General features: G+C 33.3%; 1 protein-coding gene across 1 annotated transcript; it reads left to right on the top strand.

Moving 5' to 3' along the window:
- The first annotated feature begins 726 nt into the window (after positions 1 to 726).
- Positions 727 to 5376, top strand: RGS1 (regulator of G protein signaling 1). Its single transcript, XM_051998756.1, has 5 exons — positions 727 to 903; positions 1275 to 1355; positions 1779 to 1840; positions 3282 to 3445; positions 4525 to 5376. Exons 1-5 carry the CDS (start codon positions 764 to 766, stop codon positions 4708 to 4710), a joined length of 633 nt encoding a protein of 210 aa, XP_051854716.1. The 5' UTR covers positions 727 to 763; the 3' UTR covers positions 4711 to 5376.
- Positions 5377 to 14078: the final 8702 nt, after the last annotated feature.

Raw genomic sequence — 14078 nt, 5'->3', positions numbered from 1 at the left:
ATTATTTCCTAATACTCTCAGCCCTCCAAAATTTGGATCAAAGGAGACAACCAGAAAAACTAACCTGCCATAGTCATTGTAGAATTGGAATCCTTATTTTAAAATAAAACTAGCATTTGTGCCTAACTGAGTTTCATCTGACCCTGAGCTTAATAAGGCTAATGACTATAACAGAGAAGAACTATTTCATAACAAATGGAATTTCTTGACCTCTTACTATCTAGTTTACTAATAAAGAAATAACACATTCCACCAAATTCAGTGAAAAGTTAAAATGTGACCGGGACATTTTACATCCCAGTAAGTACATGATGGGTGGTCACAATCACTGAAAATTGTGTTTGTAGCTAAGCAGTGGGAATTAAAAAAAAAAACTTATTAAAGCTCTTCAAGTTAAACTTACAGACAGATTTTAGTTTTGCAATCTAATGATGCAATTATATCCAGAAAAACATTGTCTACCTCTAATGGTTTGCCATTCTAATGGGTAAAAAACATTGTATATGTGCGTGTATGTGCCTATATGTGTGTGTATGCATTCTCTAACCAAGAAACCTTTTCTCATTTGATTAGGTTTCAACCACAAGCCATCACTGTATGTTTCTTTCAAGATACACGTCACAATGAGCCCAGAAAAGGGGAACTTCCAGTGTCTGTGGTAACATCACTTGATAAACATATTCGTCTGTACAGAGAGAGCCAGTTTGCATTTACTATATAAAGCTATGCTACCGTTGATGAACAGTCATTTAGAGTGGTGACTATGAGAGCAGCAGCCATCTCTACTCCAAGACTAAACAAAATGCCAGGAATATTCTTTGCCTCTGCTAATCCTAGTGAATTGAAAGGATCTGATCACTCTCTACTAGATGACAAAACTCAGAAAAAGAGACCAAAGGCTTTGTAAGTTTAATTGACCTCATGCTTTGTGTTTTGACATTAGATAATTTTAAATGGTGGGAGAATAAGGGCAAGAAAGAGAGAGCTGAATATCTTAGCTAACACTTGTGGGGAGTGCTGCTGGAACTTTTTTATTCTGTTGTCAGTTAAAAGGATTGTAAATTGTGTTAACTTTATGTGAGGATTTATTCAGAAATCTCCACATGAATCTCCACATGTATTGTATTTAACAATCAATAGAATAGAAAAATTCATCAAAATTTTTCTTGCTAGAATTAACTAAAGATAATTTCTAGAGTGATGGTTGTTGTTTTTAATATATGTAAACATGTAAAACTGCAGATATTTACTGTCATTTGTTTTCTTTTTTGTAGTGGACCGGACCTGAAAGCCTATTTGAAATCCATGTTACCACATCTTGAATCTGGGATCAAATCTTCCAAGTCTAAAGACTTGTAAGTAGCCTATTTCAATTGTTCATTAGTACTTACCACAACACTTAGTCACTAAACCTGTATTTTAATAAGTCCCCAAAAGATGAATATTAATTGATTTCAGATTTCAAGCCACTTAAATATATATATATATATGTATGTGTATATATATATATATTAGATAGCAAAGTTGATTTTATTTAATTTAATATCATATTACATTGATTAGCAAGGAGTATTTTTTCCATTTTATTTTCTGTGGAATTTTAGATAGTTCTATTGATGGATTTAAAGTCCTTACAATTAATTTATTAATAAAATTCATTCCTGGCTATAATTTTAATCTGAAGTGTTATCAAAAGCTACCCCTAGATACATTTTAAAAGATTTTTTCCAATTAAAATGCATAATTTGTTAATTAGGGTAACATTTCATTCTCTGCAGACTTTCTATAACAGAAGTAAGACAGTGGTCTCAGTCTTTGGAAAAACTTCTTACCAACCAAAGTAAGTAGAAAGGATTGATATTAATTTCTTTTGTCCAAACTAAATTTCATGACAATGAGTATAGGTCCTCTGAGATATAGTAGAGATTGCTTTAAGAAAACTTATATTCCTGCTTCCCCATAGATATTGATGGAATTATGTAGCATATATCATGATACATAATGTGTATCATATGTATGTATCATGAGTTGTTTTCTTCTTGATTCTGCAACTGTCTCCAGACAAATGTACCTAGACAGGAGGCTTTATTTCTGTGGGATGATAGAAGAGCAAACCATTAAAAGCAAGCCCAAATCCCCAAAGTAGAATATTCTTCAGAACTGTGGCAAAAACCTTCTGTCTTTCTTCAAAGTAGTTCTGTTTCCAGTTCTTGTCTAAATGTAAAAACACATTAAAAAGCTGAAATTGTTTGGGAAAAAAAAAAGAGCAAAGAGACTGACCTGGAATGCAACCAGTCTTTCTTTTCCCGATGTGTACAATGTAACTTAATTGGTTCATAACTGGCTTTGTTAGTGTGCTGCTTGTTAGGACAAACACTAGAGGATTCTAAGTATTTTGTGAGTTAATGCTGGCTTCACAGACTTTCCAAAGGGTCTTATTAAGCAACTTACTCCATGGGTCACTCATTTCCTGCTGAATGATGCAGATTCTTACATAGTGCTAAACTAATCTACTTTATAGCCTTTGGCTATTAATAAGATTAAACAAAGTTAAAGAAAATGAAGATCAGTGGACATGTATAGGTAAAACATGCAGCTCAAATTCCCTTGTCTAGAATGATAGAATGTTAGAGTAAAAAGGGACTACGGATGTCATCTAGTCCAACTTTCTCTTTTTATAAATGAGGAAAACAGAAATTAAATGATTTGCCCATCATCATATAGTTAATTAATGACAGAGTTAGGATAAGATTGCCTTCCAAAGCGTATTTCAATGTTCTTACCAGTGTATGAAGCTGCTGAATTCGGGAGGCAATACTCTCTATTAAACTCATATGGCTATTCTGAAAATTGTTGATGTTCATTTAAAAAAAATGCATTCTGAATAAAAGTTACTACAAATTAGAAGAAAGAAATAATTATTCTCTGACTCACAGAATTTCAGAGTAAAAAGGAATTTTAATGATGACAAGATTGAACATACCTAAAAAAGACTCTTCAGAAAGTTTATACAGTACAATGAAATATTGCTCTCCATTTGTCACTATACACTTGTGTGACTGAATGTTTTTGACCTCTCTCCTTCCTTCATTGTAAAAGGGACTTGGACTAGAAAAATCTCTGACATCCCTTTTAATTCTAAAAATTTTTAATACTATCATTTAGTAACATCCTCTAATTCTCATTAGAAGAAAATAAATGTTCTAGTCTTACAAAATTTGTCTTTGTCATGCATTTAAGTATTCAATTAAAGTTTTTTTTTTTTTTGGTTTAATTTCTAGCTGGGCAAGCTGTCTTTGGTAACTTTCTGAAGTCAGAATTTAGTGAGGAGAATATTGAGTTCTGGCTGGCCTGTGAAGATTATAAACGAACAGAATCTGATCATTTGCATTGCAAGGCTGAAAAGATTTATAAGGCATTTGTTCAATCAGATGCTACAAAACAAGTAAGTAAAAAGCTAATCAAATTGCATACCGTTGTGACTAAAAATATCCTTTAAACTTCATCCTACGGACTGCCCTTTCTACTGTGACCTGCCCTTTAATCTCTGAGTACCATCAGGGCAAAATCACTGAAACTTCTTGGACCTCTATTGTAAAAAATGAAAGAATTGGACTAGAGAAGACTTTCACTCATATTACTTCCAACTCTTATTCTTACGATTCTAGGAATAAAAAGACCAGTGTCTTAATGTTTCTTTTTCTTGAACAGTATACATTCAAAAATACCAGTTGTCAATATTTATGACTGAATTAGCATATTTTGGTTGAAAAAAAATTTGCAAAATAGGATGGGATTTTCATTGTTGTAGAGAAATCACACATAGAGAAGCTCTATTGGATTATTGGATGAAGAATGAGTATGGGTCTCTTTTTTCTTTTTTCTTGAAGATTGAAGTTTTAGGGTAGTTATTTCTGAAGTATCATATCCTGGGCAATTAGAAATTGCAAACATTGTGATGGAGGGAAAGGAGGCAGCAATGATATTGTAGAAAGAACACCACATATAGAGTAAGAGGTCCAATGTTTGGCTCCTAACCTATTATACATGAAGCCTTGTCAATAATGGCAGTTATTATATATGGACTCCTGACTAATAATGTACCTACTTTGGGGTCTTGATTTTATGATCTCTAATATGAGGATTGTGGACTAGATATTTTTAAAGTTTCCTCTAGTTCTAAAGTCATGTGTTTTATTGGTAAAATCAATCAAAACAGTGAATAGTCTCTTTCTTACAGTCATCCCTTCTTTGAAAAAATTGGGACAATTTAATTAACATTGGAGCAATTTAAAAGTCCCAAGAGCATCCGAAGTAACTGTTTCTTCTGATCTTCTGCAGTTTTTGTCTTTAACAATAATAACAATTATATAGATCTTTAAATGACTTCAATTGTTATTCAACTATTTCATATGTATGTACACCTTGTATTATTACTGAAAGTGCGAACACACAGAAGAATTTTTTGTACAATATTTGTACAATAATAGTTAATTATATTGGGATTTTTTTTTTGTCTTTTAGATCAATATTGATTTTCATACCCGTGAGTCTACGGCTAAGAAGATTCAAGTACCAACTCCCACAAGCTTTGATGAAGCCCAAAAAGTTATATATACACTTATGGAGAGGGACTCCTATCCCAGGTTCCTGAAATCAGAAGTTTACTTAAAACTGCTAAATGAACTTCAGGGTAACAGCCTTAAGTGAATGGTTTCTGGAGGACCTGGGAAGTTGAAGAAGATCAAATCCAAAGGGAATGCTCCAATGTTTCTCCATGTGAACAACAGTAACTTTGCCTTTTAGGGTGACTCAAGAAGATTAGGGGAAGTACAAATGACTCAGCAAGGATTAGCAGGCACGTTGCAGTCTGAAGAAGAGTGAGCCAGATGAAAACTAAAAGATCGAAAGGGGAAGGAGTAACTGCAGCATTATCACAAGATGTGTTCATACTTAAGTACTAAAATATATCCCTCAGAATAGAAGACTGTTTACATAGCAATTTTTATTAAAGGACATAAAACTGACAGTAAAAGAAAAAAAGCATCCAGGTCCTGTGGAAACATATGCAATTGGGCATAATAGGGCAAGATGAACAATTCATCAAATATTTCTGACTGAGGTTATGTAATATTGTTATTATGTTATTATATATGAAAGAGTGTGATTGCCATTAACATGGGTGATCATTTTTTAAGTATTTATATCATTTTGTCACTGTTCTTGATGAGTTTTATCATCATCATTTATCAAGAGATAAAGTGAAACTATGCATTAAATTATCCCATTTAGGACAAGAAAGCACATATTTATGATTTAAATTATCACAGTGTCAATAATAATGTGAATTTTCTATTAAAATGTTCATGTCACAAATTCAGTGATTTCTGTTCATTTTTCACAGATAATTTTTTTAAGTCAACATCAATTTTTCAAAATTATTTAAAAAGTTCAATATCAGATCTCTGGTTATCAACTTCCAATTTCCAAGTTATGATCCAAATAAAGATAATACATCAAGGACTAGAAGGGACCTTGGAGACCATCTAATTAAATCTCATCATTTTGCAGATGAAGAAATTGAGGCTCTCAAAGATAAAATGACTCACTGAGAATCACATAGGTGAAAAATATTAAAGGAGGAATGACCTGATTCTTTTAACACTTTGATGTGGTCATGATGATCCTTGATAAGATAATTCTATCACTGGTGAAGAATGAAACTGCTCTCACTATAAAAGACACTTGTCCATAGTTTTTCCATTAAATCTTTGAAGAAATCCAACAAACACAATAAGAGTCTTCTTTTTTTGGTCCTTTAGTGAGAGGCAATGTGATATAGTGAACAGCACACTGACTCAGGCTTAGCATTTAACTCTTCAACTATAGACAAGTCTCTGAACTTCAGTTTTGCTATATGAAAAATGAGGATAACTAGCTTTAGCACCAACTCAAAGGATTATTATGAGGCTACACTAACATAAATTTAACCATGTGGATTTCAGTTAATACCAGAGTGAGATTTTTTACTTTAATTAAATCCCTTGTCTTCAATTCTTAAGCTTTTCCTTCTGTGCTAAGAATAGACCCAATAATAAAAATAAACAAAACAAAATTTGCTCATATTTTCAGAGAGATGAAGACTAGTGGAAAAATGGAACTTATCATAAAATAATAGAGCTATAAAATGTTGTAAAAGTCATCTAATCAGATTATTATCTTAAGTAATTAAAGATAGATAATGATTAACCCTAGGGGAAAATGAAATGTCACGAAACAACAAAAATGGGAAGGCTCCCCTTTTGTCTTAAACCAGAGATCTTTTTTCCAGACAGCAGAAAGATAAACAATCTTTCAAAGCCTGGTGTTTATTTTATGTAGCTCTCTTTTTGGCATTCTAAAGCTTGCTAGAAGTAATTTTGACAGTTATAAAACAAAATATACTGGAAGCTTACCCTGAGAGCACCTAACTTTATACTGTGACAACATTGGGAGACAAAATTGGGATCGGGAGAAGCTTAGAGATATTTAATAAAAGCCCATTATTTTATAGAATTAGACCCAGAGCAAAGTGAGACCCAGATGAACTAACATCCCAAAATGACATGGTTAATGGTAGAATAGAATAATTCAGGCCTCTTTTTTTTCCTGGAACAGCAGTTTTTCTACAACCATCTCTCCCTCTCCCCTTCTTCTCTCCCACTCTCCCCCCCGCCTCATCTTCTGACATCCCTGTTGGAAGTTCCAAAATGAACTTATTTACAATTAAATGAATGTTTTTAACACTGCTATAAGTAAGGTCTCAGTGAGGAATAGACACACACACACACACACACACACACACACACCACATTTCACTCATTTAAATTGAGTTGATTTTACAGACTTTCAAATTTATAAAATTCATAAAATAGTTCCATATGAGTTCCTCCCTGGCCTGTTCTACCCTGCTCCCAGGCCTGGGCTCTAGGTTTCTCAGGAAGCTCCCTGTCTCATCCCACTCTAATCCCAAGTACTAGAATTCCTACTTTTAACTCTGACTGGAGATAATCAAACTGAGCCTAGTTGAACTCTTGTCAGATGTTATGAAGGGATTTCACATTGGATAGAATCTGGGCTTTCTTTTTAATTCTAAGATTTTATGATTCTGAAGTTTTGTGATGTTATTTACCCTTTACTTTTTTATTCAGTCAATACACACACACAGAGCACCTATTACATGGGAGGCACTTAGGATACAAACAGAAAAATGAAAGAAGTCTCTGTAGCTAGGTGGGAACTAGATGAAGTGATTAGAATCTTTCTGATCTGAATTTATTTTTGGCCTCAAATTCTGTGTCTTGGACAGTCATTTAACTTGTCTCTGCCTCAATTTTCCCATCTCTAAAATGGGAGCAATAATAGCTCCTATTTCATAAGGTTATTGTGAGGAACAAATGAGATAATATTTGTAAAGTAAGAACAATTCTAATAGACTTGGCATGGGAAATATCATTTGCATCCAGAGAGAAAACTATGGGGTGTGAATATGGTTCGAAGGATAGTATTTTTACTTTTGGTTGTTTTTCTTGTTTTTTTTTTCTCTTTCTGGTCTAATCCAGTCTGGTCTGATTTTTTGTCACACAACATGATAAATATGGAAATATATTTAAAAAGAATTGTACATATTTAACTTATATCAGATTCTTTGCTATACTGGGATAATGGAGATAATGGAAGGAGAAAAATATGGAACACAAAATCTTACAAAAACAAATGTTGAAAATTATCTTTACATATATTTGGAAAATAAAAAAAATAGTATTGAATTTTTTAAAAAAAGAATCTTCCCCTTTCTTTGTATTTTCAGTCACTAGCACAGTCCCTAGAATTGAAAGAACTTAATAAATATTGTTCATAGATTGACAGAATCCTAAGATACAAATTCTTAACCTGGGGTCTATGAACTTGTTTTAAAAATTATATGTTTTCGAAACTGCATTTCAATAAAATTCATTTCCTCTTCAATCCTATCTATTTCATGCATTTTAAGACATTATTCTGCTGAGATTTCCTTAGACTTCCTTAGACTTTGACAGTTCATTGACTCAGAGAAATTTAAGAATTTTTATTTCTTCTAGAAGCTAGAAGTATCAGGAAAGATAATAAAGAAAATCTTGTGCTTCAACTGAGATTCAAAGAAAGCTAAGGATTTTGAAAAATAAAGATGGGGCAAGAGAATGTTCCAGACTAGAGGGATACCCAGAACAAAGTACAAAAGTGAAAGATAGAGTGTCACATATGAAAAATTACAAAAAGTCACTTTGATGAGATTTTAATGTGTATAGAGGAGTAATATATAATAAGAATGGAAATTAAAATCAAAGGCTTCTTGACTCCAAATATAGCTGTCTATATTAAGTACTGATTTTCTTTCCTTTTCTTTTTATTTAGTAGAATCTTATTCAAATTAACTATTATTGAGTACCTAGTCAAATTGAGGCAATAAATGAAGGGAATATTGACTGGATTTGTGATTATTTTATTAATATAGGAGATTTCCAAAAAAAAAGATACTCTCTCTACAATACAGTATATTTCAGGAAGATCTCCACTTCTTTTTTTTTTAATTTATTTTTTAAAGTTTTTTATATTTTCAAAAGATATGCATGGATAATTTTCAACATTCACTCTTGCAAAACCTTGTGTTCCAAATTTTTTTCCCTCCCTTTTCCCCCTGCCCTCCCCTTGATGGTGAATAATCCAAAATAAGTTAAACGTGCATTTTTCTATATATATTTCCATAATTATTGTGCTGCATAAGAAATATCAGATCTCAACTTTTTTAAAGGTGCTATAGAGAGGCAAGAAGTAAGAGGTTCATTGTTATGTCTTGTTGATTCCTCTTCAATATATTTCATCTATATCAGTTTCTTCACCATTCACACAACCACCCCGTGGAGTGTTTAGAATTAAGCAACCTAAAAAAAGGCATTGTACTTTAATACCTCAAGGATTGGTGATATTTGTCAAGGCAATCACACTCCACCTCAAAAATCTATGTGGTCTTTGAAAGCTACTGAAAGTGAAGATGCAGCCAAACTGGTGGTATTATTGTTGGTCAGTTATTTCAGTCACATGACTCTTTGTGACCCCATTTGGGGCTTTCTTGGCAAAGATACTGGAGTGGTCTGCAATTTCTTTCTCCAATTCATTTTATACATGAGAACATTGAAGCAAACAGCGTAAGAGTCTTGCACAGTCATATATCTAGTAAGTGCCTGATGACAGATTTGAACTCGGGAAGATGTGTCTTACTGACCCCAGCCTTGGAGATCTCTATCCACTGTCTCACCTATTCTATTCCTGCACCACCTAGCAGACTCTGTACTCAAAGCCTTCCAGTTTGGTAGAACATGACAAAATTTGCAGTCTATTGGCAGAGTCTTTGAGAATGTAGGGTCATCTCAAGGACACAAGCTCTCTGATAGGGTTTTTCTGGAAGAAAAATTTTATTATCAAGTTATTTTCCTTAGAGTCCACATCTCTTCCATTTTTTCTTCTTTGCAAGAACACTGTTCTTAATCATGCATTTCCAGACTTAAAATCATCCTCCATGTTTTGACCTGCTGTAAAAAGGATTATGGAAACTCAGCAGGCAGTCCCCATGTCCCTATATTTAGTACAACTGTCATGTTAAATACTCCAGAGCACTCAAGACTTATTAGGTGAGAGCAAGGCAGCTGATCAGCAGACATTTTGGCCATGAAGTCAGCACAGCTGCTGTTTATCTTGGCAAGATTGTCTGTTAAGAAGTGATCTAACTATTGGAAATATAGTAAAAACAAAAGCTGAAAGCTGAACACACCTTTTTTTGGACATGTATCAGCTCAGCTATGTTAAGAGTCAAGCTTTATAAAACATTTGAGAAATGAATCATCTTCCTATTGGTTTTTTTTTGTGTGTTTAGGACAGTTTTATTGGATGTTTCAGACAACTACTAGCTCCAGGAATCAAAGCTATAAAGCTTCTCAACCAAGAATTCTCGATTCACCACAACAGCAGCAGTGAACAGCTTCAAACTTAAGGGGAAGCCAGGAGAGAATCTGCATCCAAAATGAGTACTAAAACTAAACTAGAATAAATAATTTGATAGAATGCTGAAAGAACCTGTTCAATTACAGTTGTTAGTCCAAAAATATTAACTGAAGAATGAATCTCTGAGCAAGGATTGTGGTCTGCATGATAGGATTTCCAGTTATGTGCATTTTAATAAGCACTTATAAGATATTGACCAAGTGCAGAGAACATTGTACCAGAAAAGAGAGAAAGGGAAGATTAAAGTTCAAAAAAGTTTTAGACTCTGCCCTGAAAGAAATTGTAGTTTGTTGCTCAGTTGTTTTAATTATTATCTGATTCTTTATGACGCACTTTGAGGTTTCCTTGACAAAGGTACTGGATTGATTTGCCATTTCCTTCTCCAGCTATTTGATTTTTTTTTCTTTTTCCTGGAATAGCAGTTTTTCTACAACCATCTCTCCTCCCTTTCTTCTCCCTCACTTTTCCTCCCCCATCTTCTGACATTCCTGTTGGAAGTTCCATTTTGATAGATGAGGAAACTGAGGCAAAGTAACTGTCACAGTTAGTAAGTGTTCAAAGCTATTTTTTTAAACTTAGACCTTCCTGAAATCAGTTCCAACACTCTATTCACTGGATCACCTACTTGTCTTTCCACTTATAAAAAATATAAAATGTGCACAAATACCTATAAATAAGATATGATAAGCGCCCTAGACACCTATGAACAAAGTATTTGCATGGATTAAAATGGGAAAAGTCACATCCATGAGAATTTATAAATGAGGGAATATTTGAGTGAGACTATAAAGAACATTTTTTATTAATAGACTCAAAAGGTCTTAAATCTAAAAGTGGAGAGAACCTCAGAAACCAACTGGATCGCTTCCTTTTCATATGAAAGAACTGAGAATGGGGATAGGAGAGGTTAAGTGGACTCACCCAAGTTCACACAAATAATAGAGAATAATAAATGCAAAAATACAGAGGCAGGAAAATTCAATGTATAGATAAGGAATAATTTAGTGTGGTCAAAGGGTAGAGAGTGTAGAAGGGAGTTACATAGGAAAAAAGTTTGGAAAGGTAAGGTAGTGAAACAGGAAAGGCAAAACAAAAGTAATCGTAGGCCACAAGAAACAAAATCACTCTAAAGCTTTTAATAAAGGATTGATATGACCAGTCATGTGTGTAAAATAAATAAATAAAAGTCTGAAAAAGGATGACACTTGAATTGCAAGCAAAGCAAACTTAGTTGGGGAGGCTTCTGATAAGACATGCTAGAAGATTATGGAAAGGGTTCACTTGATTGATAACAGGGGCCAGTACTGGGGTAAAAGCAAATAGGATAGAGATGATGAGAAAAATTCAAAAGATTGCAGAAGAATTTATAGGGCTAAACAACTAACTAGTTATTAGAAAAAAGAAAAATAAAATATAATAATAATAGAAAATTGTAAAAATTAAAAGGAAAATGGGGTTTGCAGGAAATTTTGGTTGATGTTCTACATTTCGAGTTTGATATTTAATTCAATGAACATTATTGAATCTATTACTGCATATTGAATGATGCAAAAATAAAAATAAAACAATCCCTTTCCCTCAAAAACTGAAGTGATTCTAGTGAAGTAAACACCATGAACATAGCTAAGTACATACATAATATATGAAGAGTAAATACAAATTAATTTTTGGAATGGAGTCAGATGAGAAGAGCTCTCTCCACTGGGAAGAGTCAGAAAAGATCCCATGGAAAGAGTAGGATGTGAGCTGAGTTTTTATGTAAACTAAGTATTTTAAGAAGTTGAAATGAAGAGCAGTAGTATTCCAAGCCTGAAGAAGTGAGTGCCCAAACAAGATGACTAAGGCAAGAGAGAATATTATGTATGAAAAAATAGAGGCAAACTGGTTTATCTGTAATAGATAGTAAATGATGATGAAGGAATAGTGTAAAAACAGTCTAGAAAAGTAGCAATCTAGATTGTAAAAAGTTTTTAAGCTTGTATTTTAACCTAGAAGTAATAGGGAACCATTGAAGTTTCTGTTGCAGGAATATGACAAAATTATTTCTATACTTTAATAAGTTTGCAACTAGTTATATGGTAAAGGAAAGGGACTGTATGCATATAAAGCAGCTACATTATATGCACTGTGCTAAGCACTTTGCAAATATTATGTCATTTGATCCTCAAAACAATCCTATGATATTGGGAAGTGGGGGGTGGTTAATAGATGCAGATATGGAGACCAATTAGGAGAACTCTTGGTAAGAAGAGATGATGATCTCATCTATGTTTATATCCATATGGCTTCAAAGAATTGGATGGATATAAATGAAGGTGAGGTAAATTCAATAAAACTTAGCAAAATTGGACATTGAAGAAGAGTTAAGGATGTCCCTCAGGTTGTAAACCTGCATGCTTAGGTGACAATACCCTCAACATAAAGAGAAAAACAAGAAATAAGCATAGTTTTTGATTGTTTTGTTTTGTTTTGTTTTTTTGAGGAGAGGAGATATTGATAATGGTTAAATTTAAGTCAAGAGAAAAAAGAAAGAAAGTTGTCTCTTCCCTTAAATAAAGTCTATCTAGTGCTTATTTTGTTCCTGGCACCATGATAACCACAGGAAATAACAGAAAAAGAAAAAAAATTAAAACCAAGTCCAGTGGACAAGCAGTATCCATGAGTTCTGATGTCATCGGCCCCATCTCTTCCTCTTGGGTGGTATCTCAAAAACTACATGACAGAGTTTTAATTACAAATAGAAAATATACAAATCTAAAAAACATCAGTGTAATGAGATTATCCTCCTCAATAAATGAGTATAGTCAAGCTACCATACTGTCTTTCAAGAAACTGTCCAAACCACCTGGATTAGAGTAGGGAGATTATATTGTTTCCAAAGGTTTTTAATGATCCTATCAATATAATTCTTTGAATCATGAAAATAGTAGTGTTTATGAAACATAATAGAAATTATTTTACTCAATGACAGCTTAACATCTGGTATCCTGCCCATCCTCTTCTATAACTCATTATACTTAAATAACACCAATGGATAGAATACTTGACCTGGAGTGAGGAATACTTATCTATCTGAAATTAAATGTAGCTTCAGACACTTACTAGTTGTGTGATCCTGAGCAAGTATCTTAATCCTATTTATCTCCATTTCCTCATCTGTGAAATGAACTGGAGATGGAAATATAGTAAACCAATTTTGTACCTTTACGAAGAAAACCCCAAATGGGGTCACAAAGAGTCAGATATGGCTGAAATGACTGAACAACAAAACCAGCAAGTGACTATTTATTTAAAGGTCAGCTCAATGTAGTCAAAATTTCCTGCATGATTTAGTATTCTGAGAACTCCTTTTCCTTGGCTTATCCACAAATTCAGTTCAATTCTATTCATCTCAACCAATTGGTATAAGTCTTGAGCACTGGTCACAGAGCTTTAGCATCCAAGAAATGATGCTAAGGAGATAGTTGATATAAAAAGAGGGGCTAAACTAAATATAAAGACACTGGAATCTGGGACAGAGCTGGAAAATCCATAATATACTTCAGGAAATTTCCTAAATCTCTAATTCACCACATCACCCTCCAACCTCTACATACTTGCTCTTGAAGGAACAGTGATGCAAACTATATGAGAGTATCTGAAAAAGTCTGGTTATTGAAAAGTAGAGATGTCAGTTCTCTGCAAAAGATCTCAGCATTAGATAAAGCTTTCTTTATCTAAAGATAAAGATAAAGGATAACAGAAGCACTCCTGTGACTTCCCAGTATGGAAATGCACCATTAATGTATTTTAGCAATATCTATAATTAATGATTGTGAAGGTTTGCCTGGGTACTAAGGGTTTTTGTAACTTTTCCATGGTAATATAATGTGTATTTAAGAATTTGCTGACTCTGACTGAGTCAGGCTCTTTTTTAAATAAACCAAAGAACCTTAACATTCTTTATGTCACAGACCTCTTTGACTGTCTATAGATCCCTTCTCAAAATTATATTTTGAAAG

Source organism: Antechinus flavipes, chromosome 4 (genome assembly GCF_016432865.1).
Source record: "Antechinus flavipes isolate AdamAnt ecotype Samford, QLD, Australia chromosome 4, AdamAnt_v2, whole genome shotgun sequence".
NCBI lineage: Eukaryota > Metazoa > Chordata > Mammalia > Dasyuromorphia > Dasyuridae > Antechinus > Antechinus flavipes.
Note: the sequence above shows the minus strand (reverse complement) of the source record. Positions and strands in the feature narration are given on the sequence as shown.

Coding starts and splice junctions, on each gene's coding strand:
- RGS1 (XM_051998756.1), top strand. CDS start 764: ATGAGAGCAGCAGCCATCTCTACTCCAAGACTAAACAAAATGCCAGGA. Junction 1,356..1,778: donor TCTTCCAAGTCTAAAGACTT/GTAAGTAGCCTA, acceptor CATTCTCTGCAG/ACTTTCTATAACAGAAGTAA. Junction 1,841..3,281: donor AAAACTTCTTACCAACCAAA/GTAAGTAGAAAG, acceptor TTTAATTTCTAG/CTGGGCAAGCTGTCTTTGGT.